This window comes from Anthonomus grandis, chromosome 6 (genome assembly GCF_022605725.1).
Source record: "Anthonomus grandis grandis chromosome 6, icAntGran1.3, whole genome shotgun sequence".
Taxonomy (NCBI): Eukaryota; Metazoa; Arthropoda; class Insecta; order Coleoptera; family Curculionidae; genus Anthonomus; species Anthonomus grandis.
Window position 1 is genome coordinate 4,497,723 of NC_065551.1, and position 27,333 is coordinate 4,525,055.

Below are 27,333 nucleotides of genomic sequence, written 5' to 3' on the forward strand. Positions count from 1 at the left end.
ATATGACCTTCACATTAAAAAACACCTCTGGCATTGATGCAACATCCTCTGTTACATTCCTTGGTATTCTTCTGGATCCAACATTAAAATGGGAAGTGCGTGTAGAGAGTGTTTGTAAGAGGCTTGACAGCAGTATTTTTATCTTGCGTAATCTGTGTGGGTGTGTTTCTGCTGATACCCTGAAAACCGCCTACTTTGGCATCTTCCACAGCGTTATTGCTTATGTTTTGTTTTTATGGGGAGGATCCCTCTCACGCACAGAGGGTTTTTGGTCTTCAGAGAAGGGCCATTAGGATTTTGTATAGTATGGGCTATAAAGAGGACTGCTAAAACTTTTTCCCTCGGTTGGAAATATTGACACTCCCTTGTCTATATATCCTAGAAAACCTTCTTTACATCAAGAAAAACGGAAATATAGTTACTCATCAAGGCATACATACATACTCATGACACCAGAAACAAGACTAGCTGTGTTCCTATGTTTTGCCGTTTGGGAAAGTGTCAGAGTAGACCTGACTTTATTGGTCTTAAGTTGCTTAACAAGCTGCCTAATTCTGTAAGGGAAAAAAATTTAAAAGAATTCAAATGCCACATCAAAAAGTTCCTATTGAAAAATCCTTTTTATAGTGTACAAGAATTTCTTGATTTCCAGTTTTAATCGTCCGCCATAGTATCTCAATGCACTCTCTATTAGCGTTTTAAAATGTATTACGTATATCTGTATTTTAATAATTTTAATAATAATGTTTTTTTTAATTTTAATTTTTGTGCTTATATTTTAGTGTATTGTTCCATATTTTAATTGATTATGTGTAGTGTAGTATCTACTATTAATGTTTTATATTTAGCTATAAGATTTAGCTGTAAGAATTAAAGTAACCAATGCAAAATTTAGTTTGGCATCTAATATTTTATTATCTTAAAGGCACGAGTATCAAAAAATCATTAAATGTCCGAGCGTCAGGGAAAAAACAGCTAATAGTCCATTTTTAGGTTGAGATGATTTGATAATTTATTGGCCGCACAAATTTCTTAGGGGCTTTTTAAACCTGATCAAGAGCTTATAATATTTTGCTACGTGCTAATTATGGAACCTTAGAACATTGAAAGTCTAGATTAGCATTGCCGTGGAACTATGGGGAGTTTGTTTGCTTGCAACATCTCTGATGCCAAATGCTTTTGTAGAAATGGTAAAAAAACAAACTTTATAATATCATAAAAATTTGTCAGTTACTTTCACAGCCGCAAAACAATATTATTCTCTTTCAATAATATATGAAGCATTTTTTTTCATAAAATACTATATAAAAAACTAATATACTGTATAAAGCAGTCAACATTAAATGAATGTAGATGACAACTTTGTATGCGTTTTTTTCACGTACTTCATTAGAGTAAAGGTATAATAAAAATCATTTTTATGGAAATTAAATATTTTATAATTATTATAGATTTCTTAATAAGTTTTTATTATTCTACGTTTATGACGACGGTTGTCCCTTGATCTGATGCTATGATAATATCGATATTTACTTGTAGAAAGATTGGCTTAAAACGCTTTTTACTATCGTAACAGTTCACAAAAACACTGAAATGACTTAACCTTTTTCCTTTTTCAACTAAAAACTAAAGAAAAAACACAGAACTTCACAAATGCCCAATGTAAACACAAACCCGTTTGTCAAGATGATGATTTTGTAAAAGCGGTTTTAGAAATAAGAATGTTAATAATTTTTTTTGCTTTGAAGATGTTATTTTTGTACTTAGAATTACATATATCTTTTTCTCCTTTTTGTTTTTAATCCAAAATCTAACATCAATATGGTAAATTAACATTATGATATTATGTATTGATATATAGCTGAAAATTTACTCTTTTAAAAATGCGTGTAAAGTTGACAACAGAAAACCGATGAATATGTTTGTCAACAAAACACCCCCCTTGCACCTGTGCACATGTTGAACTTAAACAAAGTGTTCTTTACTAATTCTAGCCTTTCAATGTTCTAAGTATGAAAGTGAGGTTAACGCCAAAAAAGGCAAAAAATTCGGACGAATGATCGATGTTTTGAAAAAAGTCGGTTGCAAAGTAATTTGTCCGGAATTGATTGTAGGTATAAAAGGTTAAAGTATATTAATCAAGTAAATGAAGTCGCCCCGAAATATAAATTTGCAAAAGTTTAATGAGTTGCCCACTTACAACTATCAAAACTCGTATCTTGCTAGCTTAATATCATTAATTCCCATTCAGAGAAGAAGACTCCATAAGCCTGAAAGTTGTTAGTTTTAACGAATCATCCCACCAATATAGTTAGACTTCTGCAAGAAAATGAATCTAGCACAAACTATGTTCACGTATACTACAAAGTTTTCATATAAAAAAAGGCATTTATTTCCAACAGGTTTGTTACCCAATTACAGGAAAGAATTTGATTTGAAAAAAAAATAGAAACAAAAATATCTTGAAGTTGGTACTTTAGCATATTCAAACCAGGAAGGAAAAACTAAAATAATAAAATATGTATAAAAATGGAAAATAAAAATGCTTAACATTCTATCTACTTAAACAGACTATCTATATACATACTAGAAAGACTCTTCATCACCTATTTACTTTATAATTTCTATAATGGACCTTAAACTGTCAACAAAAATATCGCACCGTTCATGTAAATTGTTATTAATATAGTTCTGACACATTATTATAATAGGAGACTTAAGCAAAATATTAGTCCTAGCGGGATTTCTGATCTGACCTCTATTATCCATTTGCTGACACAAATAATCATTTAGGCAAGCCAGGCTTACTATACAGGGTGTCCCGAATTCCAGCCTCACCATTGGGATCTCGTTAACTAGAAGAGATACAAGGTCGGTTAAAATAAAATTCCGAATACTTATCCGAAATATTTATTTTAATTGTGTTATTTTTAAACCTCTGTTTATGTTAAAGCTTTTTTTTATTAATGCGTTATTATAAAAAAAGGTGTTTGTTCTTAATCTCAATAAATTTTTTGTCATTATTATAAAATTTTTGAATAAGTGTTAGTTTAGGAACATAAGGGGCTCTTAAAATCCGTAATAAAAAATCCAGGGCCGTATTTAAAAAAGCAAACCTAATGATGACAGCTCAAATACGAAACGTCGGTTTGAAAATATGACGACGAGCTATTTTAAACTGATTTTTATAATAATGAGTTCTATACTTCTTGAGTTTTTCCGAATTAAATTCTTTAGTTTTTCTTGTGAATTTATGACCAGAGATTTTGTATTGGAAATGGTATTTTGTTGTGTATTGGTCAATTGTTAAAGAAAACTATTTGTTTCTCGCCTCGAATTGTACGAACGTTTCGAATTGTATTTAATTCATCTTCAGGCCTCTAAAATAAATGAAAATTTCCTCTTTTGAAAATGCGGGTAAACTTGACAACAGAGAATCGATGAATATGTTTGTAAACAGACACTCCCCTTGACCCTGGGCACATGTTGAACTCAAACAAAGTTGTTGTTTACTAATTCTAGCCTTTCAATGTTCTAAGTTTCTTTCACAAGAAAAACGCAATTTCTACAGGTCAATGTGGCGTACTATGCGGACTACTTAAGCGACATCTGTACTATCATATATTCTAGCTGCAGTAAACAGATGACTTCCAAATTTTTCAAATTCCTATTTACAATTAAAACTGAATTCCTCCAAGAATAGACCTTGTGGGACTCCAGTTTTAAATAAAACATAGTTTTTTAAATATAAGGATGTTGTCCTATTGTCTCGCAGTGATACCTATTACTGAGATCGAATTTTAAAAAAGAAATAGAATTATTTGAAAGATCATAATATATAGTAAAGTTTAGTATGAATGAAAATATTATTAATAGTATCAAAAACTTGGCTAAAGGCACAAGCCAGTAATTTTCTTTTGGTCTTCATTGAGTCATATACCATTAAATGAGTTAAGCCTGATAATCCACACAAGACGTAGTATTATATTGGTCTCTAAATCTAAATTGGCATTAATTATAGTATTTTTATTACAAAACTGTATTAACTATGAAAATTAAATTATCTGACTAGAAATATATCTTTCCAAAATTTTAGAAATTACAGGCAATATACTTGAGCCTTGAATCTTTGGGTTCTGTTGGGCAAAGGTTTAATAGTAGCTTTTATCTACATTTCAAGCAAGTTATTCTGAAGTATACAGGAATTAATGATATTCAACAAAGTGACTACACTAAAAAGTAAAACGAAAAAATGCTTTTCTCTCTAGGCAATTTTTGCCACAAGTACCCCATTGGGTACTATGTACAAGTGGCATTTAGCTAATCGATCACCTAAAATCCTTTAATTATTATCGAATCCTATTTTTCAAGTCCATAACAACAAAAATGTACACTGTAAATGATAAATTCCTTCCGACACTAATTATATACTAAACCTCTGATAATCCGATCAGGTCACTTAACGCCAGCAATACTTCACCTCCATTAACTAAATTGCTAACGACTTTTCTGTCCAGATAAATTATGGGGGGGGCTCAGTGTATATGCCACCAAATAGTTACTCGAGCCTAAACCTAATTTATTTTCTTACAGGGAACTCAAGTTACAAGCAAAAATGTCTTCAGTCAAAGTGGCTGTCCGCGTCAGGCCTTTCAACAACAGAGAAATAAGCAGGGAATGTAAATGCATCATCAAGATGGGCGGAAACACAACAAGTAATTATTTTTAACAATTAGTCCAATTTAATTTAAAATATTTGTCTGTTTTTTTAGCAATCGTGAATCCAAAAGCCGACAGTAAAGACTCTGCCATCAAAAGTTTCAACTTTGATTATTCATATTGGTCTCATGACGTAAGTATATTGATGCTTAAATGCATATTAGTTAGGGCTTTTATAAAATACCTGCATTTCTTATATTTGACTGTGCGTATGCTTTTTGTAAACCGCTAACAATATTGTTTAAATATTGCTCTCAGAATTGGAGAATTTCCTCTGCTCTGGAAAAAAATCTAAAATTATTCCTGTTCATAAAAAAAAATGATAAAAATCTTATCGATAACTATCGGCCAGTTACATTTATTAACAACTTTTCTAAAGTTTTTGAGCGGGTCCTTCATTCAGCATTATATTTTCCTATAAAACATCTTATAGACACTAGACAGAATTTATATCAGAATCTATAAATGATAATTCTCAAGTTGATGTAGTCTATACAGATTTCTCGAAAGCTTTCGACCGTCTTGACCATTCCATTTTTATATCAAATCTTTCTGACCAATTTGAGTTTTCATCTCGTTTATCTTCTCTTATCTCTTCTTATCCCACTAAACGTCCTCAAAATGTTGAATGCTTTGGACACAGCTCAACTGAAATAGTCGCTCCTTCAGGCAGACCGCAATGCTCCATATTGGGACCTCTACTTTTCAACTAATTTATTAATACCATTTCTAAGGACCTAGAAGTAAACAGCTTATTATACTGTGATGATAAAAAATTATACTGTAGAATTGATACTATTGAGGACTGCATCAAACTCCAAGCAGCCATTAACTCAGTGAATGAATGGTGCAAGAATAACAACTTGCCTCTAAATGCAGTGTGGTCTCCTACTCCTTAAAAAAGAACTTACCAACGTTACCAAGTTACTTACCAATACAAAATTGATAATGTGATACTACCAAGATCAACCCACTTCAAAGACTTGGCACTCATTTTTGATAGCTCACTTTCATTTAATTTTCATATCGAAGATATCATAAAAAGAAGTTATAAAATGCTGGGTTTTGTTATCAAGAACTCTCCATTCTTTGAGAATATCTCTAGCATTAAACTCCTGTACTTTACTTATGTTCGTTTAATTTTGGAATATTCTTCCCAAGTCTGGTCGCCATACTATCAGAACCATATTCAAGAGCTTGAAAATATACAGCGAAAATTTCTTAAATTCCTTTGGTTTAAATGCGAAAGAGTGTACCCGGAAATCGGCTTCTCACATGATCGTTTGCTTGAAAGATTTCAGATTAAATACTTACAGGAAAGAAGAAAATCGGCAAATCTTACTTAAATTAATTATTGGCGTAATTGACTCGCCAGAGATCTTGCAAGTTCTAAATGTACACACTCCTCGGCTATCAGCTCGCAGTTTACCTTTCAATACCTCGAACCAACATTACAAAATTTTCGCCTCTACGTAGAGCTTGCAATACATACAACTCTATACAGAATAAATGCGATATATTTAACTGTAGCCTAGCCGAAATTAAAAGAATTCGCTTAGTTTAGATAATCTTGTTTTCTTCTTTTTTATATATTTATTAATAATTTATCATATCTGTAATATTAATTTTATTTTGATAAGATGATTTCATGTTTATATACATCGTTTCCACCCTCTTATTGGAGTTTCTCTGTTGAGTGATGTAAATAAATACAGTGAGGGACAAAAGTATTGGCACACATAATTTTATAAAGTAATTTATTGATGTTTACTATATTTATGTAACCCAATAATAACTATCTAACTAAAAACATATAAAAGATTTAGTACAATAATAATAATAATAAAAAATAAAACAGATTTCCTTAAGCATAACGAGAGCATAACAAAAAAATAAAAATTACATTCTATTTAAAATGGACATAACTATTGGCCCACCAAATAAAAATAAAATTTAATCCCAGTTCTAATATTTTGTAGGACCTCCTTTTCTTTGTATAATATGAGTGAGCCTCCTTTTCATTGAATGGACCAGCTTTTGCGTATAGGAAGCTCAAAACTATTCCATTCTTGCAGCAAAACACGTTTAAGCTCTTCCTTACTGGAAATATGGTGTTTCCTTATTCGTTTTCCTAGCTCACTCCAAAGATTTTCGATCGGGTTGACATCTGGAGATTAAGGAGGTGTATTTAAAGTATGAGGGACATTAAACGCAATCCACTGCTTGACTATATAGGCTGTATGTTTCGGATCGTTGTCCTGTTGAAAGTAATAATCATTTGCCAAATTAAGTTTTTCCGTACTAGCTCTTAAGTTTTTTTTTAGAATCTTTAAATATACATTTTTGTCCATAATACCATCTATAAAAACCAGATTTCCGACCCCTCCCGATGACATACAGCCCTACACTAGTACACTACCACCACCATGTTTCACAGTCTTATGCAGATTTTGTGCATCTAGTTCACAATTGGGCTTCCTCCACACAGTCACTTTCCCATCTGAATGAAAAATGTTGAATTTACTTTCATCAGAGAATATTACTTTGTCCCAAAATATATTATCTTGATGAAAGTGTGCATTCGCAAATTCAAGACGCTTTTTTGGTTAACCTTATTAATAAATGGTTTATTCCGAGCTACTCTGGCACTATATCCAGCCCTATGAAGAACTCTTCGTACTCTTTTTGAGCTCACGTTGATGCTATTTTCTTCTGTCAATATAGCCGCAATTTCAGAAGCGCTAGTTCGAGGATTTTGCTTAATTTTATTCACAATTTTTCTTTCTTGCCTCTCCGTTAACTTTGGTGGACGTCCAGTTCTAGGCTTATTTTTGAAATTTTCTGCAGTTTCAAACCTTTTTAAGACACTACGCACAGTAAATCGACTTTTCTTCACAATTTGGGCTGAATACGATTTACCCTCTTTTCGCTGCTGTACAATTATTCTTCGCTCGGATTCCGTCGTTTCTTGGCCTTTGCGACCCATATTTGCAATGTATGCACTTAAAATAAGCACTAAACCTAAAGAAATATTTTACTCCATATAAATATTCTGTTAAAGAATGTGAAAAACTGCTTCAAAATTCTCACATACAAGGCACTTATTTTTTTACATGTGTGCCAATACTTTTGTCCATGGGATTTTTGATAGAATTTTAATATGGGTTCTTTTGTAAAGCCTTTATTTATTAAATTTGTATTAAATATTAAGAAACGAATGCTCTTACAATGGGTATACACTTTAAATTAGAAAATATTTAAATGTAATAGGTCTAGTAGCTTAAGAGGACAGATACGAATTTTAATAAAAATCAATATGTGCCAATATTTTTGTCCCTCACTGTAAATATTTATGTATAACGGTGCTCCAGCACGTTGTAGTTTCGTTGCTTGCCAATATTTGTATATTACATACAAAAACTCAAATCCTCTCGATTTTTTTCTAAGGGTATCTCAGATATTTGGTTTATATCTCTCCAATCGATCACTTTGCGGAATTATCGCCTGTTGTGGAATAATTCGACCGACCTCGGGAATTTTATGAACGTGTTCGCTATTCATCGGGTCGGAGGACAGACCCTTGTATTTATGTATGTCGAATAAATAATGATTATTTCATTTTATTTTTATCAGATCCTCAAGAACTTTTGTAACATACAAATTTTAAAATTGTAGGAAAACGTTGTAGATATCAAAATTTTAATTACAAAAATTTTAGACTGCATCTTATCATAGGGCCATGCCGAAAGATGGTTTTTATTTTTTATTAGAAAACCAGGCAAAAGTCAGGCGAAAAGAAAGCTAAGAGAGCATATTTCTTCTTTCTTCGAAAGATTTTTTTAAAATAATTGTATTTTTCATATAAACCAGTGGCATATTCAACATATTTTGTTCAAATTGAAGGCCACCGGCAAATTGTTAGAAGTTATTTGCACATCAAAAAGTCCCATTTGATGCATAAAAGCTTTATCAAGGAAAAACGTGTTTTTTTTTCTTCAGTTCTCAAAACGTTAAACGTTTACCACATAGGAACTCTTTTTTCTTATTTTTATTCAAAGAACTTATTTCTGATTTTGTCTATATTTGATATTATAAGAAAAACCGTGTAATGGAAATGTGTGACAAAGATAGATAGTATTTAACTTTTTAACATCAAAACACTTGCTTTTTGGTCTTTTTCGTTTGACCTAGCCCAGCGTTACTTAAAGTGTCCTCCGCGGAGCCCCGGCGCTCCGCGAAATCTCCGGTAGGGCTCCGCAAGCAGTCATAATAAATGAATGCATGTATTAAAGTGGACCCTACAAGAATAAAGTTACCTGAGATAAAAATAAACAATCAAAACGAAATGCCTACTTATAGGTGTTACTGGTACATATACGAAAATGTAATATATGTATTATTAAGTAAATGCCCGACCTATTACATCTAAATGTTACAGCGTTACTCGTACGCCACCATTCGCCCCCGGACTATCGAATGCCCTCGGTTCTTTGCGCTGTTTCTCGTGCTCGTGCGTCGACGCGTACTTCGAAGAAAATCGTCTGGCTCTCCGAAGTTTCTGAGGAATTCGAGATGATTCGATGGTTGCTGGTATAATATAAAGGAGGATTGTTTGGCGCGGAGAATTTATTAATAAAGCAACGTACCGCAAAATTTACTCACACCACGTTGTTCGTAGTGGTTGTAAAATATTGTATTTTGTGGGTCAAGAGATACCATTTGTCATAAAATTCACCAAATCAAATTAGTGTTAAAGAAGAATGGAGCGCTGGCTTAAAGGTGTTGCAAAAAATGTGGTTCGAGTAGTAAAACATCTAATGACACACTGAAGGTGAAAAACGAAAGTATGACGAATCATACATTAATCTCGGATTTGTTGATTCCAACGGCTCACCTCTTTGTATGTTGTGCAGCAAACTCCTTCCTAATAGTTCGATGGTACCTGCTAAGATGCGCCGACATTTAGAAACTGTACATCCCGACTTCAAACAAAAGTAAAGAATTTTTCCTACGCAAAAAAGAACAATTATTAAGAAGCCAAAAAACTATGACGTATGCGACTCTGTGAATGAAAAGGCCACGGAGGCATCGTATTTGGTTAGTAACCGCATTGCCCAAGCAGGAGAAGCGCACACTATCGCTGAAAAGCTAATAAAACCATGTGCGGTAGACATAACAAAATGTATGCGAATGACGAAAAATCTGTAAAGCATCTTTCTACAGTGCCGCTTTCGAACGATACAGTTACGCGCGACGAATTCGGGATATCGCAGCAAACATAAAACAAGAACTGGTTTCACGGCTTCAAAATAACAAATTCGTCTTGCAAATGGATGAGTCGACTGATGTTGCTAGACTGGCCATCTTGCTAGTAATTGTGCGATATCCATATAAACATTCACTCGAAGAAGACTTGCTTATGTGCTCATCGCTGCCCACTAACACAACCGGAGAAGAAATTTTTGACACGATTAGCATATTTTTTGAAGAAAACCAACTCGATTGGAATGATTGCATTGATATTTGTACCGATGGAGCCAAGGCAATAATAGGTAGAACAGCAGGAGCAATATCACCAATAAAAATAAAAGCGCCAAATTGTAGTTCCAGCCACTGCATCCTGCATAGACAATCACTCGCGGTTAAGAAATGCCACCAAATCTAAAATTGGTTCTTGATGAGTCAGTAAAAATAATTAATTTTGTCAAGTCACGTCCACTACAATCCCGATTGTTCTTATGTGAAGATTATGGTAGCGATCATAAAACACTATTGCTCCATACTGAAGTCAGAGATGGTTGTCTTGGGGTAAAACTTTGACAAGGCTTTTTGAGAAGAGAATTAGAAGCTCATTCTTGCAGATGTTCCTTTTAATTTAAAAGACCGTTTGTCCGATAAAAGCTGGTTATTTAGACTAGCATTTTTAGCAGACATGTTTGGAAAACTTAACGAATTAAACCTGTCACTACAAGGAAAACAGACAACAGTTTTCAATGCTAACAACAAAATAACTGTCTTTAAAAGAAAATTAGATTTTTGATTTACTTGTTTTGGTAAGAGAGAAATCGAAAGCTTTTCATTGCTAAGTGAGTTCCTTAGTCGCTATATTCTTAGTGATACAGAAATATTTCAAAATGAAATATTTGTTGAATTGGTGCAATATCTCAATGCAATTTGCAATTTTGAATCTTACTTTCCTGAAGAACAGAATACAAAACTGAAAATAAACTTATGGATTCAAAACCCGTTTTAATCTAAATTGCATAAGCCTGAAAATATGTCAAATTAGATCTATGAATCATTTCTAGAAATGACATCCGATACAAGAATGGAATCATTGTTCAAAACAATTTCACTAAATGATTTTTGGCGCAGGGTTCGTGATGAATATCCACAACTTGCCACAGAAGCTTTGAATGTTCTTCTGCCGCTCCCAACAACGTATTTGTGTGAAACGGGATTTTCAGCATATACAGCTACAAAAACAAAATACCGCATTAGACTGGATGCTGAACCAGACATGAGAATTCAACTTTCTTCTATCAAGCCTGACATTACCCAGTTGATGAGGAATAAAAAACAATTACATGCCTCGTATTAAATGAACTTAGTGTTATCATTTGCGTACTAACTCACTACTTACAGTATCTATCTTTTTGTATGATTATTAATAAACAATTCACATATAACTGCTTTTGCAGTAACACTCACCTAGCCTATTGGAGTTCAAAGCGAGCGTTTAGATATTATTTAGATTATATGATATTGTGTCACGGCTTTCTGTACCGGGTGTCCCATTTATAATGTTCCTAGGTTTTATCTCAGACCTAATAATGGTAGAATCTTGAAAAAAAAATGTTATAAAAGTGGCAAAAAAATGCTGGAAATTATTTTGAAGTTCATTACTCAGCCGCTAGAGGGCATTGTAGCTACTTCGAAAGGTAATATTCTATTTTTGTTAAAACTTCCAATAATGTGGATCTAAAAATATTATAGTAATAACTTGTAATATCCCTACAAAAAAATTTTGAGAGATATTTATGTCAGATGTCAAATAAAGTGGTGGGGGAAGTTTCACTGAAATTTATCTTCAGTGAGAAAAATAGTTCAAATACGTCAAAAACAATTTCTCTGGAAAGTTTTAAGACTTTTAAAAATGGTTTAACATCATTATCATTCAGAACAAATATAAAATATGTGTTCTCTAAATGTTTTTTTTTTGAGTTGTAATTGAGACGATTAGTTAATAAATATAAATAAACGTATAAGACAGCGCCGCTTCTTGGATTTTCACGAAAGCTAGTATGCTGGGTTTGTTTCTTAAAACAAATATCTATCTAAACACGAGTGTTCTCACTCACCTTGGTTGAGCCAATGAGAATTTACAAATATTTAAATAATTTTCATTTACTAATGCACACATTTAAAATAAGTTTAGTTTGAGAAGTGACATTGAGATGCGGTTTTCATCAGTTTGTCAGGCTTTATTTCTTGCACTTAATGGCGTAAAAAATCTATATGATTGTATTTAAGTTTTTTGAAATAATTAGTCAAATAGAGTATGTCACAAGTCAACGCCCCCTAGCAGATTTGACCAAAAGCTAAGAGTATAAAGTCCAGTTCAGAGATTTATTAGAATCTTTGATGTACCGCGAATAGTCCGTATCCCGGTGTTGCTTGTATTATCACACGGTATGCATGTTTAAATCGCAAAATTGTATGTGGAAAGAGTCATAAAGTAATATTCTAAGCGATACTTAATCATTGCATTAAATAAATAAATGTTTTAAACATTTTTTTTAAATTTATACATTTGATTCATAAAATTTGGCTACAGACGCCCACGTACCGTTTTATTAGACGTCTGTCCTCAGTCCCAGCCACTCAAGCGTGAAAAGTTGCACAGGTCCGGCCTTAAAGTTTATATGTATTTTATTAAATTTTATTATTCGGGATTTTTGGCTTTAGTTTTATAAAGCTAGAAATTCTGGATTCTTTTTTTGGGTATTGAGATTTATTTTTATTTGGTGGTTATCATTAACGGGGATTTTGGCTGCCACTTTCAATGTCCTTTATTATTGTTTTTTTTAAATTTATACCTGTTATACTATATTATTATAATAACTTACTCATGAAAACCCCATGTCTATATTTAGTACCAACGTCTTTTGATAAAAAATAATTATGTAGTCAGAAAATTGTAAGTAAATTTTGTAAAATAAACTTTTACATTAAAAACCATCTAGATGTCTATATCTTATGCGTGTAAAAGACACAAGTTTTACTTATAAAAAAACACACACTTTGCATTCTGAATTAAATATTTATTAATTTGTTTGCCTCATATTTAGTTATTGTACATAATAGCACAGTCTAAGACAGTCAAGTCACTCGACCCTTTTCGACTGCCGCCATCCATCCGCACCTGCCGACGCCGCCAGAGAAAAACAAACCACCGAGAAGGGACAAAGCCGGGACCGATTTTTCTTGCGCATGTGCGAGCTTATTTGGTATACCTGTCTTATTGCCGGTCCCCTGCCAGCCGTCGGTTAGTCCGGTAATATTCGACGCCTAGTTTAGTCTAGTCAAGTGTTGCCTGAATTTTTCTCTGTCTTTATTTTTTGTGTGTGTTGTCATTGTGATCTTTATTTTATTAAAAACTTTTATAATATGCCTTATACCTGTGCTTTTCGTGGATGTCGTTCAAAGACAGGGTGTGGAAAACTACTAATTATGAACACCCTTGTGCACATTTTCCAAAAACCAATCTTAAAATTATTTATATTTATGAAAATATTTTACACCATTAAATATAATAATAGGGTCTTAAAAACAAATAAAGATAAAAATGTTCGAAAACTAAAAATTTTGCGGAATGTATAAATGTACCTAGATTTAATTTAATTATTGCCAATGTATTTTTGTGTTTCATTATACAATGGGCCAATATTATTTTCTCAAAAAATAAAAGTTTGTTTAGAAGATTTTTTGTTTTCCATTATTTATCCTAAATGGTAATTTTTATAGTTGGCACTATACCGGATGACACAGGAAAAAGGGAACACGCAATAACTTTTTTATTTTTCAAGAAAAACAAATGAAATTTGGTATGTCAATAGAATGGTTATAAAAGCCTATTTTGACGTATTCAATTGTTTTTGATCACTTCCGGTTGAACCGGAAATGACACGAACTTTCTTATTTTAAATGGGACACCCAGTTTATTTTTTCATACATTTGTTTATCTTGAAAAATAAAAAAGTTGTTGCGTGTTCCCTTTTTCCTGTGTCACCCGGTATAGTTTAGGTATACTTATAACTTAACTATACCAACAGTAAAATAATGTAATAGTTTTGATTTCAAATTCCCATTAAAATTTTTAATCTATTAATAATTGTCGTATTTCTCTCTGTGTACGGAACTATTAAATTGCCAAAACGATTTTTCTTCGTTACTTAATATGTAGCGCCAGTCATTTAAGCCCGCTCAAGGGCACCAAAATTGGACCCCAGAAAATCAACGGTAAATGCGGGTTTTGTCGCTTCTCGGTGGTTTGTTTTTCTCTGACGCCGCCCCTCTCGGCTATCGGAGTTTATCGATCCCCCGCATGCGGGGGATTTATATCGGTTCGTCGACGAAATGTGGTTATAGCTAATTTATCTTTATTTCAGCATTAGGATAATTATTATGTTGTTTAAAACTTTTGAATAAAAAATTTGGTTTTATTTAAGTGTAAAAATTATATGTATCAATGTTTTTTTCTTCGTATTTCTAAATTGAATGTTATTTCAGTATTAAAATAAATATTTTGTTTATTCTTAATGGTGTTTCAACTGTCCCTGGTATGTGTTTAACCGGGACAATTGAAACAATATACAAGGCCTTAATATAATACCTTTAATATCTTACAGGCATTATATAATAAGTAAAATAACCTGATTTAAAATATACAAGGAATTAATAAATGTCCTTGTAAAAAAATTTTTAGCTGTAAATATGATTTTCTCTAAGAGAAAAAAATTGATATTTGGAAATTGTTTCAATTATCCCCGGTCTCCCCTATCACTTATATCACCTTTATATAATTCATTAGTTCAAAACAATCTGGGTTTTTTAAACGTTATTTTTATGATTGGATTCTGTGCAATTTTAAGTGCACCAATACTGTTTTCGTAAGCTGCGCCCCAGAGCAATATTCCATATCTTAGTGCTGGTTCAATTAAAGCCTTATATAATATCAAAATCAGTATTTTTCTTGAAACAATTTGTATAAGAATATAAAAATTATGGATTAGTGCTCCAATTTTTTTTTTAAATATATTACATGATGATCCCATTTTAAGTTTTTATCTATGTATACACCCAAGTATTTAATTGAATCAACCTGTTCAATAGAAGTTTCTAAATTGTTGAGTTTAATCTTTTGGAAATTTGGCCTACCGGTGTCCTTGAAAATGTAATAAACTTTGTAAAATATTAGAATTGGAATATTTAAATTGTCTCTAGCTCTAGATTTTATGTTATGATCGTGATTTTCACTGTGTTTAATACAGTCACGACAATGAATATATGAACAAATTATGGTAATATATAAAGCTTTCATGTTTCTTCTGTAAATATTCTTTTGTAATAATTAGTAAGGTAAACTACCCACACGATTACTAGTTGACAGAGTTCTTTAACTGTAGATTTTTACTGACAATTCCTATACATTGTTATCATGTTTATTACTTATTACCTAGATGTTGTTTATTTATTGTGTCATAATGAATAAGCGTCAAAACTCATCAAAATATTTTAAAATCAAAAAACCTTGATTTTACCCAATAATATTATTAAACTTAATACTTTCCTTATTGCCCCCCGTAAACGCATTTCTAATGTGAACTTTGTGGATAGACTTGTATCCTGTCATGCGAGGGGTGCCGGCCGAGTTTACAAGTGATTTACGACCGCTTATAAAAAAGGCGGCATTTTGAGGCGATCAAAGAAGTGATTCTACTTGTTGAAATCTATATACTTTGATAATAGGAGAGATTAAATGAAAATTAACAAAAATAAATGCTTATACTGAAAACTAAAAATCTTATACAAAACATTACATTTTAAGTATACTGGATCCTAAAATTACAGTGAGGATACTAAATTTACAATATTTTTTTTTTAATAATTACAACTCTCTGATGTAAAATAGCCTTTTTTCTTCCAGTGAATTATGAACGAAGTAGTCTTGTCTCTCTGGGACAGAACAAGTGTGGTAGTAACTCTAAAAAAAATAATTAAACACGTTTTATAGTGTCTCTCTAAGACAAATGATGGACAAAAAACTGTAAACAAAAATTTTAAACTTGTGTTCTTAATAAAAACGGTGTTTTACTTACCATAGCAAAAAAGGGTTTTTTCCCAGAGAATGGAGAAAGAAGCAGTCTTTATTGTGTCGCTGAAGGACAACAGGCCAGTAAGCTGAGAAAAACAAAACTTTAAACTTGTTTAATTAATAAAAATATGGTTTTCTTACTATGGCAAAAAAGGGACTTTTTCCATTACAGCAGCCCTTTTGGTAACCATCTTAAACTTAAATCCAAATTTTGACAGGTATCTCCGCAAGGTTGAGACTGAGAAATATTTGTTCCTTGCCGATAAGGTGTCCTTAATTATCTCTATGGTCAGAACCTCATTGTTTTTGTACTTAGAATACACAACTTTCCTTAGCAATTTGGAAATATCCGTGTTAAGTCCCTTTGATTGTCCTGCATCTTTCTGTTTTTTTCTATCTTTAATCCTTTTTTTTACCTTTTTTTTACAAAATCATACTATAGAGAACCCCTGTTAAAAACACTGTTTTTTGCAAAGCACTACAATCATTTGTGAACTGAGGATCATTGCTTAGATTGTTATAGACATTTAAACAAATTTGTTTGGCGTCTGTACTTAAACAATGACGTTTTAAAACTGCTTGATTATCCGATGTAGCTTCTACTTTCCTTGCGTCTTCCTCTGCTTCCTTAACACTAGAAAATGAACTATCAGAACTATGTGAGTCTAAATCACTGTCCAGATCACTCTTATTGTTTTCATCATAAATATTATTGTCTTTCTTGTGCACCCACGGTCTCCATAAACCCGCACAAACACTTTCCTCTTCATTTGCCTAATTTTCCTACCTATTTTCCCAGGGTCGAAACATTTTAAGGTCTTTAGGTATAATACCAAAACAAATCCACAAACACAAATAAAAAAACACACTTGCACCTGCAGTAAAAACTGCGAAAAATTTAGACGAATAGAGGCCAAATTCTAAATTCTCCACTTTCATAAACGTGTAAAAAGCAAAACTGGCAAAACCCATCAAATAATAATAACCTCACATGACCCCCCTCCCATCTATTAAAGGTGACAGACCCATCCTTAAAGATCTCAAATTATTATCGGTGAACAGATCTTTACCGATATATCGGTAAAGATCTCTTTAAAAATACGACGAAAGTAATACAAAAAATACAAAAACAGCCCAAAAATGTATCTGGGTACGGCCCCGTAATCCTTAAAATCAGTGGGATAGAGAGAGATACACAATCACTTGCACAGCCTAAAGTAGGAATCGCCAGATCGCAGGTGTTTTATCCTTGTTTAATAGACTGGCTAAAAAGAGGTGAGAAGTCTGCGGGTGCTGGGAGTGTTTAACATGTTTTATAAGATGCTTGGATTTTAGTCCGCGGTCAATTTTTTGATATCATTTTTTTGAGATATTATTTTCTTTCTAAAAATGGACATTTTCGAAAGAAAAATAAAAAATGGTGTAAAATATGGGGTTTTACGTATATTTAAAATGATTTCATAGATAAATTATATAAAATTTTGCGATTTAAACATGTATATCATGCGAGAATAAATACGACATAGGCGCACGGACTATTAAGTGCGGCATCTGCGACACATCAAAGATTCTAATAGATCTCTGAACTGGACTTTATCCTCTTCAGACCCAGGCAAAAGTGTGTGAAATTTTTATTTGGTTCACTTTGAGTTAACGAGGCTACATTTTAAGCTAATAATTATCCCAATCGTACTTGCCCACCATAGGGGGCGCTAAAAAAATTTGTACACAAATGTGTATCTTGGGTCCATATATCCTTTAAACTAGTGAATACCCATGTACACATTTGTGTACAAAATATTTTTTAACAGTAGCTAGTTAAAATTTAGTATCTATCTAAAGTTAAAATAACAAAGAAAAAACATTTTTTAATTTTAAAAGTGCATTTATTTATAATGAAAAAAAAACAACATATATCGCTAAAGAACATTAAAGAGGAATGTTGTTTTAATTATGAAACTCAATAAAACAATCACAGTCTTTAACAAGGCATAAAAAAAATTACACGATATGCACTTGACTCGCGTACGTCTCGTACATCGGGATCTCTGCATCTCTGAGCCTCTCTAATATGGCTTTTGGTAGTCGCGTTATAGGTTCAAAAGACTCATCATCAGATTTAGATTCGGCAGTTACATCTTATTTTATTTATTTATTATTTATTACTACTTTATTTTTTTAGGATTATTACTAGAATATTTTTAGACCCACGTTATTGGAAGTTTTCTTTCGCGAAAATAGAATTTTACTTTTTGTTGTTGCTGCAACGCTCTCTAGCGGCTGAGCGCGAACTTCAAAATAATTTCCAGAAAGCTTTTTGGACCACGTTTATGATAATTTTTTTTTCAAGATTTTACTAATATTAGGTGCTAAGATATAGCCGAGGAACATTATTAATGGGACACTCAGTACAACTGATATTATTTGCTGACTAAACTAATACTATTATTATCCGTTAGCCAACCGATCCAGAATTCAGTTCTCAACTGCTCGTCTACAAAGATATAGGAGAGGAAATGCTTCAGCATTCTTTTGACGGATACAACGTTTGCATTTTCGCTTATGGACAAACCGGCGCTGGCAAATCTTACACTATGATGGGGAAACAAGAAAAGGGCCAAGAAGGCATTATTCCTCAGATATGTCAAGAATTATTTCGCAAAATCCGGGACAGTGAGCAACCAGATATAAAGTACTCGGTAGAGGTCAGCTATATGGAAATATATTGTGAGAGGGTAAGGGATTTGTTGAATCCCAAGAACAAAGGTATAAGTAAAAATATTTTAAAATCGATCATTTCAATGATTTATTTCGATAGGCAATTTAAAAGTTCGTGAGCACCCCTTGTTGGGTCCTTATGTTGAAGATTTAAGTAAACTGGCAGTGACAAGCTACGAAGATATCCACGAATTGATTGATGAAGGCAATAAAGCTCGAACAGTTGCTGCTACTAACATGAACGAGACTAGTTCTCGGTCTCATGCAGTATTCACAATTTTTTTTACTCAACAGAGGTGAATGTGTTCAAATATTTTTTAGGCAATCTTTTTAATATAATTTATGTTATTAGATTGGACGAAACCACACAGTTAACTACAGAAAAAGTGTCTAAGATTTCTCTGGTTGACTTGGCGGGATCTGAAAGGGCAGATTCTACAGGAGCCAAGGGTACTAGGCTTAAAGAAGGCGCTAATATTAATAAAAGCCTTACCACACTCGGAAAGGTCATTAGTGCCCTAGCAGAAATCGTAAGTATTCAATTAATTGTTTAAATAAATTCAATAACTTATAAATTTCCTTTTTGCTGCTATAATTTCAAGTCGGTAAGTCATTTATTCGACTTTAATTATTATACATATAATTTACAAAATATTTTAACACGCTCAATAAATTATTATTTGAATTTGTAAAATAATATCAGTATTGTCTTATACAGGGTGTCCCGTAATTAATTGGACATAGGGTTATGTAGGATACCTGACAAGAAAATAAACCGTTTGAGCTCAATATCGCTTAGCAAAATGTTATTGGTTTTCGTTCTACAGGGTGTTAAAACTAATTTTTTACCAAACATTTATTGAAATATTTTGGAATCCACTGGACCTAAAATTTGGCGTACTCTTATTATTTGGGATGAGGAACACGAATATGATATCTATTTTGCCATTGCCACTAGATGGCGCCACATACAACAACATTGAGTGATTAAAAAGGTCATAACTTTTTTGACTTCCCTGTACGTACATTTAATAATAATAATAATAATAATAATAATAATAATAATAATAATAATAATAATAATAATAAGCCAACTAATAAGCCATGCATTCAGACTTCCAGAAAAGAAGGAAACAACTTCCTGGATTCTGTTAAAGCTTATAATAGAAGAAGTGAGAGAAAAAAAACAATTCTTATAGACAAACTAAAAAAAAAAACAAATAGGTAGGCATATACTTATGAGGGGAAAAAGCAGTAGGGGGAAAAATGGATCAAACGGAATGAAAAAATTCTTTCTTTTTCTCTTTTCCCTTCTTCCCTTTTTCTTCCTTTTTTTTAAACAGTTAATTTTTGAATAATAAATATTCATAGAATATTTTACGTTGCATTCAGTTAGTTAGCATGTGCGTAGTATTTTAATAAAGAAAGGCATTCAAGAAAAATTAAATTTGATTTAAAAAAAGGAGCTTGGTTTTTAATTTAAAAGTTTTTTCAGTGACAGTAAAATTAATTACTTTGAACTTATTAATCAAATTTGGTACGACATAAGAAAGGGATCGCTTAAAGAGTTCTTTGCTATGGCAAGGAATTGTTAAAAGATTTTTACGTCTTATATTAAGATTATGCACATCAGTACGATAGGTAAGCTTTTCAAGTAAGTAAGGCGGAGTTTTTGATTTAAGAATTTTGTAAGAAAAACATAAAATATGTAATATTCGTCTATTGTGCATATTTAGCCAACCTGCTTCTTTTAATTTATAAGAAATATGTTGCCGTCTTCTTATACCAAATATAAGTCTTAAGCAAGAGTTTTGAAGTTTTTGAATTCTACCTGAGTCGGAGTTATCGAGACATGGTCCATAAATTGTGTCGCAAAAATTTTACGGTGATAGTACTAAAGCATCACAGAGCAGTTTTTGATACTTGAGCTTAAAAAATGTCTTTGACGATATATTGTTTTTAAGGCAGAATATCCATTTTTTAGTTTAAGGGTAACATGTTTTTTGAATTTAAGTTTATAGTCCATTACTAGTCCAAGATTTTTTGCAGAGTTTTTAAAACTTATTATATTGTTATTAAGGTGTATATTTAAATTATTTAAAATATTAGTGCGATGATTGTCACTACAAAAAAGAATAGCTACTGATTTAGTGGGGTTAATCTTTAGAAGTAATTTTTGAGTTTCTATATTTAAGGTATTTAAATCCTCATTTATATATTGATTAGCTTGGACAACATTAGTGTGATAAAATGAATAAAATAGCTGGGTGTCATCTGCATAGCAATGGTGCTTACAGTGTAAAATTTTTTTAGTAATTTGTGAAGTATAAAGAGGATAAAACAAAGGACCAAGAATGCTACCTTGGGGCACCCCAGAGGTAACATCCAGTGCATTTGATTTATTGTTATTAAGCACTACTCTTTGTTTTCGATTAAACAAGAAAGAAGACACCAATGCCAACGCAGACTCAGCAAAACCCATATATTCTAATATAGCCAGTAATATTCTGTGATTTACCATGTCAAAGGCTTTAGAAAAATCTAAGAGAACCAACACCGTAGCTTTATTTTTATCAAGTTCCTTAAAAATATCATCAGTCACTTTAGATAAAGCGGTTGCACAACTATACCCCTTACGAAACCCAGACTGGTATTTAGGAATTAAATTATTTACATTTAAATATTGAACTATTTGATACTCCATAATTTTTTCTAATATTTTTGATAGTATAGGAAGTACAGATATTGAGCGAACATCATTAAATTTAACAGGATTTTTTATTTTGGGCAAAGGAATAACATTGGCTTTTTTCCATTGATCGGGAAAGCAGTTTTGTTCTAAACATACGTTTATAATATAAGTGAGTGGTTTAATTATGGCAGGACAACAAAGCAAAATCAGGATAATGTTTAATTGATCAACGCCAAATGCTTTAGATTTAATAGATTTTAAGTAATTTATTATTATATCTTGTGTCACCAAATTAAATTTAAATTCAGCCAAATAATATAACCTATGTTTTTTAAAATACCCAACAAATTCTTCGTCAGGGTTATTATTGTTTTTGTTAATATTAGAAAAAAAAAATTAAGTTTATCTACATCTTGCATAAGAGGAGGAAGTTGTATATTTGATTTATTAGAAATATTTAGTTTATTAAGTTCTTGCCATGTTTCTTTGTTATTATATACTCTAAATCTGTGAGCCAGGTATGCCTTTTTTTCCGCCCTAATTGAACTAGTTGCAAGATTTCTGTACTGCTTATAATTTTCCCAATCCTCGCGACTTTTGGTGTTTCTAAATTTACGTAAAGCTAAGTTGCGAAGTCTTTGTATAATCTAATATAGGAATAATCCAGGGGCAATATGGTCTAGTTTTACCCTTTACGTATTTTATAGGAGCATGTAAGTTAATTAATTCTAATAAAGATTGAGTAAAAAAAAAACTTTATTATTTAAATCAGCCATATTGTATATATTATGCCAGGGAATCGATTCAATATTAGACTGAAATAAACAATTGTTGATATTTTCTAAATTTCTATAAGTGAAATTATAAATTTGAGGCTTAGGTATATCAAAGTTTATATTGCAGTAAATTAGCATATGATCCGATATTTCAATATCCCTTATTCCACAATTCTCCACCGACTCTAAATTTGAGAAAAGTAAATCAATTAAAGACATAGTGGTGTTGGATATTCTGGTAGGGTCAGTTATAAGCTGTTGCAAACCATATAATTCATTTCGCTTAATGATACCTTAAAATTAAAATCTAAAAAAATTATATTAAAGTCACCCAAAAGTAAAATAGACTCATAGTTAACATAAAAGTCGGTCATAATATTTTCAAGACGGGAATAGAATAGATGTATGTCGCTCTTGGGAGGACGATATATATTACCAATTAAAACCTTTTGATTATTTACTTTTAATTCGATTCAAACATGCTCAAGATAATCGCATGTTTCCTTTAGAACTTCACGATAGTCGATACATGATTTTACATAAACAGCTATACCACTTCTCCTGCTTAATCGATCTTGCCGTATGAGACTATAATTTTGCAATTCTATGACTTCGTGGAATGGATTGTGGAAGGAGTCAATACCATCAGGGCCCAAGAAGAATCGTTGTTAGGAGTCAGGCAAAATTTAAATAAAAGAATTAGACAATGTGTCCTAGTGGATGGTGAACATTTTGAACAATTATTATAATCAACAGCCTTTTCTAATTTTATCGTTAATTAAATTTTAGATTAAGTGTTCATACGCAACCTAATAAAAAAATGCGTTTATTTCGAAAACGGTCTACTTTTTGGAGATCAAAGAAGTATACCTTTTTTGACTAGAATTAAATGGTCTTTTATTATTTTCACTCGCAACTGTGCGTACAGGTAGGTCAAAAAAGTTATGACCATTTTAATCACTCAATGTTGTTGTATGTGGCGCCATCTATTCGTAATGGGAAAATAGATATCATATTCGTGTTCCAGTGGATTCCAAAATATTTCAATAAATGTTTGGTAAAAAATTAGTTTTAACACCCTGTAGAACGAAAACCAATAACATTTTGCTAAGCGATATTGAGCTCAAACGGTTTATTTTCTTGTCGGGTATCCTACATTAACCTATGTCCAATTAATTACGGGACACCCAGTATATCTTAAAATCTACGGAGCTTCCTAAAACTAACTTACTAGTTTTATACAATATGTACTTTAATTTTTTTTTTCCTTCAAAAGATCCCAAAAGAAAAGAACTTTCATTTTCCATTTAATAAATTTCTCTCAATCCCCTCCTCATCTCAAGCTACCAATAAAAATTAAATCAGTTGATGTACAAATGAATAGTAAACAAAAATGTTTGTAATAATGGATATTTGATCAACCTTGAACCTTGGAATGTCAAATATCCTTTAGTATGATACATCATTTTAAAGGACATGCAATATACTACCCAATGCTATTAGAAAACAATGAATCAAATAGACTTATTAGATACATATTTACTGCTAGTTTTTAACATTAAGTTGATAAACGTATAAGCAATTAGGGTATAAAAAGGGGTATTAAAAATAAACAGTTAGTCAGTTAGTCAGTCAGCTCAAATTTTATTAAATGCTCAAAGTGTGTGCCTTCATTGGCGAGACAATAATAAAGCCTTTATTGAAATTCCTCACAATATTTGGGAAGGATTCGTTCGCTAATATCTCTACATTCCCGAGAACTTCGATCTATTAAATACCTCAAAGGAGAAAAGTTTAATGACTCGATAAATGCAGCCAGTGGATTCCCATCCCAGATTTAAGTCCATTAGATGCGTGTTTTTTTTTATGAGGCGGAAATATAGTTTACAACTATTAATGAAGCAGGATTAATAGGCGCGTATAATATAGGTTGTCTCAGACATTTCCGTTTTTAGATCAGTTCTCTGGCGGAATACGCATGTGCCATTAGCATGTTCTATTTTAGTTGCAATGGAGCTAATTTGCAGCGTGCTTTTGTGCGACTTTTTTTATAAAAACAATGATTCTTACGTTCTTGTACGTCGTTTGTACAGAAATCATTATAACATAGCAAGAATGAGAGATGTCCCGAGTGCAAATTTAATTAAATATTGGATAAGAAAGTTCAGAAGCACTGGAAACACGACTATTAGTAAACCGCCTGGACGCCCAAGGTCAAAAATATCGAACGAAAATAATCAGTCAATCAATTATGCTTTATTGTATGAGGAGCTAATACTCCTATTTACAAAGCTGTATTAAAAAAGAAAAAAATGTTAGATAAAAGTACAAAAAACATTAATTAGGAAACTGTATGTATAACAAAATAACAAACAAACAAGAACAACAATTAGAAGTTTACAAGAGGGTTAACAATACTTGCAATTTACAATGTTTCATGATAAAATTCCTCAAGAGAATAAAATGACTTGCTTAACAATACTTTCTTGACCTGTTTATTAAAAAGTCTCTCACTATCTAAATTTTTGATTTCCAGAGGCAGATGTTTAAATATTTTTATTTCGTCATATATGATTGAACTTTTAGTCAAGGAAGTTTTTGGAATGGGTAATCCCAAATTATTGTTTCCGGATCTGGTTACCACCAATGGCATTGTTCTATTAAGATAAAAAAGTCAAAGTCAATATTCCTTCACGAATAAACACAGGATTGCGGTGTTCCCTAGGGTCCACCCCACGGAAGTAACGCAAATGGCTGAAAAAAAACTGCATGAAAAACCCCGAAATTTTATTCCATACCTTAAGTGGGATCCTATTAAGGCAAAAAACACTTCTCTTGAAACATTATGTCCCAAATTTATTTTTGCTGCCCTTACCGCAAAATATGATGATGCCAATTTTTTTCGCATCAAACTTCAACCTACCATCAACCACCAATCCTAAAAACTTTCTTTCCTACTTAATGAGACATTATCTAGAACTATGTCAGTTACAGTACATTTAAACTTTATATTAGTAAATTGCGAGACAATCTTACCACTAACCAAAACTCTTTATTTTAAATCTCGACAAGTGTTTCACTAACGATGTTAGCATCTTCGGGAGAAGATTAAAACTAAACTGAAACTACTTACAAATCTCCTTATATATTAATGATGTAACTAATAGAGCGGAAAAAGCACTGAAGCATGCCCAAACAAATCTTAAAATAACTAAACTATTTAATTGACTATAAGGGATTGGACCTTTATCCCTATTAAGAATGTTTTTTTTTTTTTTTTTTTTTTAAATTTATTGACCTTGTGCTGAGCACATTTAGTCACGAATAACCTCTATATATAATTTTTTAGTACTTAAACTAAATCGGACATCACAAACGACCATGCCAAGTCTGGGACTCGAACCCAGGGCCACACGATTGACTATAAGGGATTGGACCTTTATCCCTATTAAGAATGTTTTTTTTTTTTTTTTTTTTTTTAAATTTATTGACCTTGTGCTGAGCACATTTAGTCACGAATAACCTCTATATATAATTTTTTAGTACTTAAACTAAATCGGACATCACAAACGACCATGCCAAGTCTGGGACTCGAACCCAGGGCCACACGACTGCTAGGCAGGTATATACCCACCGCGCTGCCGGGGCCGACCAAGAATGTTTTTTTGATTTTTGAATATTGCTAAACTTTCGTATGCATCTCATTTTCGATTGTTATTAACTGGTTTAAGTAATTTTAAGTTGTCTATTCCTACAAAGTGATCAGTATTTACTACATGTTCAGCCACACTTGACTTTTCAACTCTTCCATATTTCACATGAGCTACATGTTCTTGAAATCTGACATTAATTGATCTTCTGGTTTGTCCTATGTACTTTTTATCACAATCGTTGCAATTAATCTCATAGATCCCAAACTTTTCATTGGTCTTTATTTTACCTTTTGGGTTTCCTAAAAGATCTCGTAACTTTGATAGACCATTCTTGGACCCAAGTCTTGCAAAATCTTACAAACGCCTTTCAGTTTTTCCAAAGTTTATTGATGTATCTTTAAAAATTAAATCTCAATTTGCCAAAAAGGCTGAAATTTTTGCTAAGCAAAATAGCCATTTTTTTTATTTGGTTTGATATAGAAATCAAACATTCATATAGTAAACGTAGCATTTTAGAATTAGCATACTTACTTTTAAAAAAACTTACTTTTAGACAAACTGATTTAGAGTATCAAGCATGGAGCAATTTTCAAAGAAATATGTTTGAGGTTATTAACTACAAATACATTAGCAAATGTTAGCGAAGGATAAACCACAAAAGGAAAAACTCATTAATATCATTGAAAATCAATCCTATTAGTCATTTAATGAGAAAGAACTTGATGTTCTCAATAAGGGTCTAAACTTTGCACCAGTTTCAAATTGCAAAAACAACCTGGAGGAGATTGAAGTGTTGAATCATCAGTTCAGTACTTGCCAGAATCTTCGAAAGATTTTGCTAGAGAAACGATTCGCAACCAAATTACAAAGAATCTTACTAAATCAAAAAACACATCGGGGTCTAATATTGTTAAACGACTGAGAGAAAAAGATTTTTTATTTAAAAGCTGACAAGGGAAACAGTTGCTGACAAGTTGTTATTTTAGACAAACCAGAATATTTTAAACGAGTCGATGATCTTATTGAAAATGGCCCATATAAAAAGATTTCTAAAAACCCTTTATCAAAAATGATTTTGCAGATTAAGACAGCATTAAATGACACAGCAAATGAAACCACAAGGTCCCGGTAATCGATTAAAGTTCTGTAGACCAATGAGAGGGCATTTTAACGGTTACAACAACACATGATTTTCTGATGAATCGAATTTTCAGATTAACGAACATGTTAATAAACACAGCTTTCAATAAATACAACACTCGCCTATAGTTATCGTCTTGGCTACTATGTCAAATTAAGGAATCATTGGTCCGTATTTTTTTGAAGACAATCCCGGTCAAGCTGGAAATGTAACATCTGAGCGCTACTGCCACATGATTAGGACCTGTTTAACTCTTG

General features: G+C 32.1%; 1 protein-coding gene across 7 annotated transcripts in view; it reads left to right on the plus strand.

Moving 5' to 3' along the window:
* Nucleotides 1–27,333, plus strand: part of LOC126738014 (kinesin-like protein unc-104) — a 227,573-nt gene that overhangs the window by 57,492 nt on the left and 142,748 nt on the right. For 6 of the 7 annotated variants that reach the window (XM_050443167.1, XM_050443170.1, XM_050443171.1 and 3 more), the window contains 5 exons: nt 4,594–4,715; nt 4,773–4,852; nt 18,556–18,862; nt 18,915–19,110; nt 19,167–19,344. In XM_050443167.1, coding sequence (XP_050299124.1) covers nt 4,616–4,715; nt 4,773–4,852; nt 18,556–18,862; nt 18,915–19,110; nt 19,167–19,344 — 861 coding nt within the window. In that variant the 5' untranslated portion in view covers nt 4,594–4,615. Of the gene's footprint in view, nt 1–4,521; nt 4,541–4,593; nt 4,716–4,772; nt 4,853–18,555; nt 18,863–18,914; nt 19,111–19,166; nt 19,345–27,333 lie in introns of those variants that run through there. The other variant, XM_050443169.1, reaches the window with a different exon arrangement.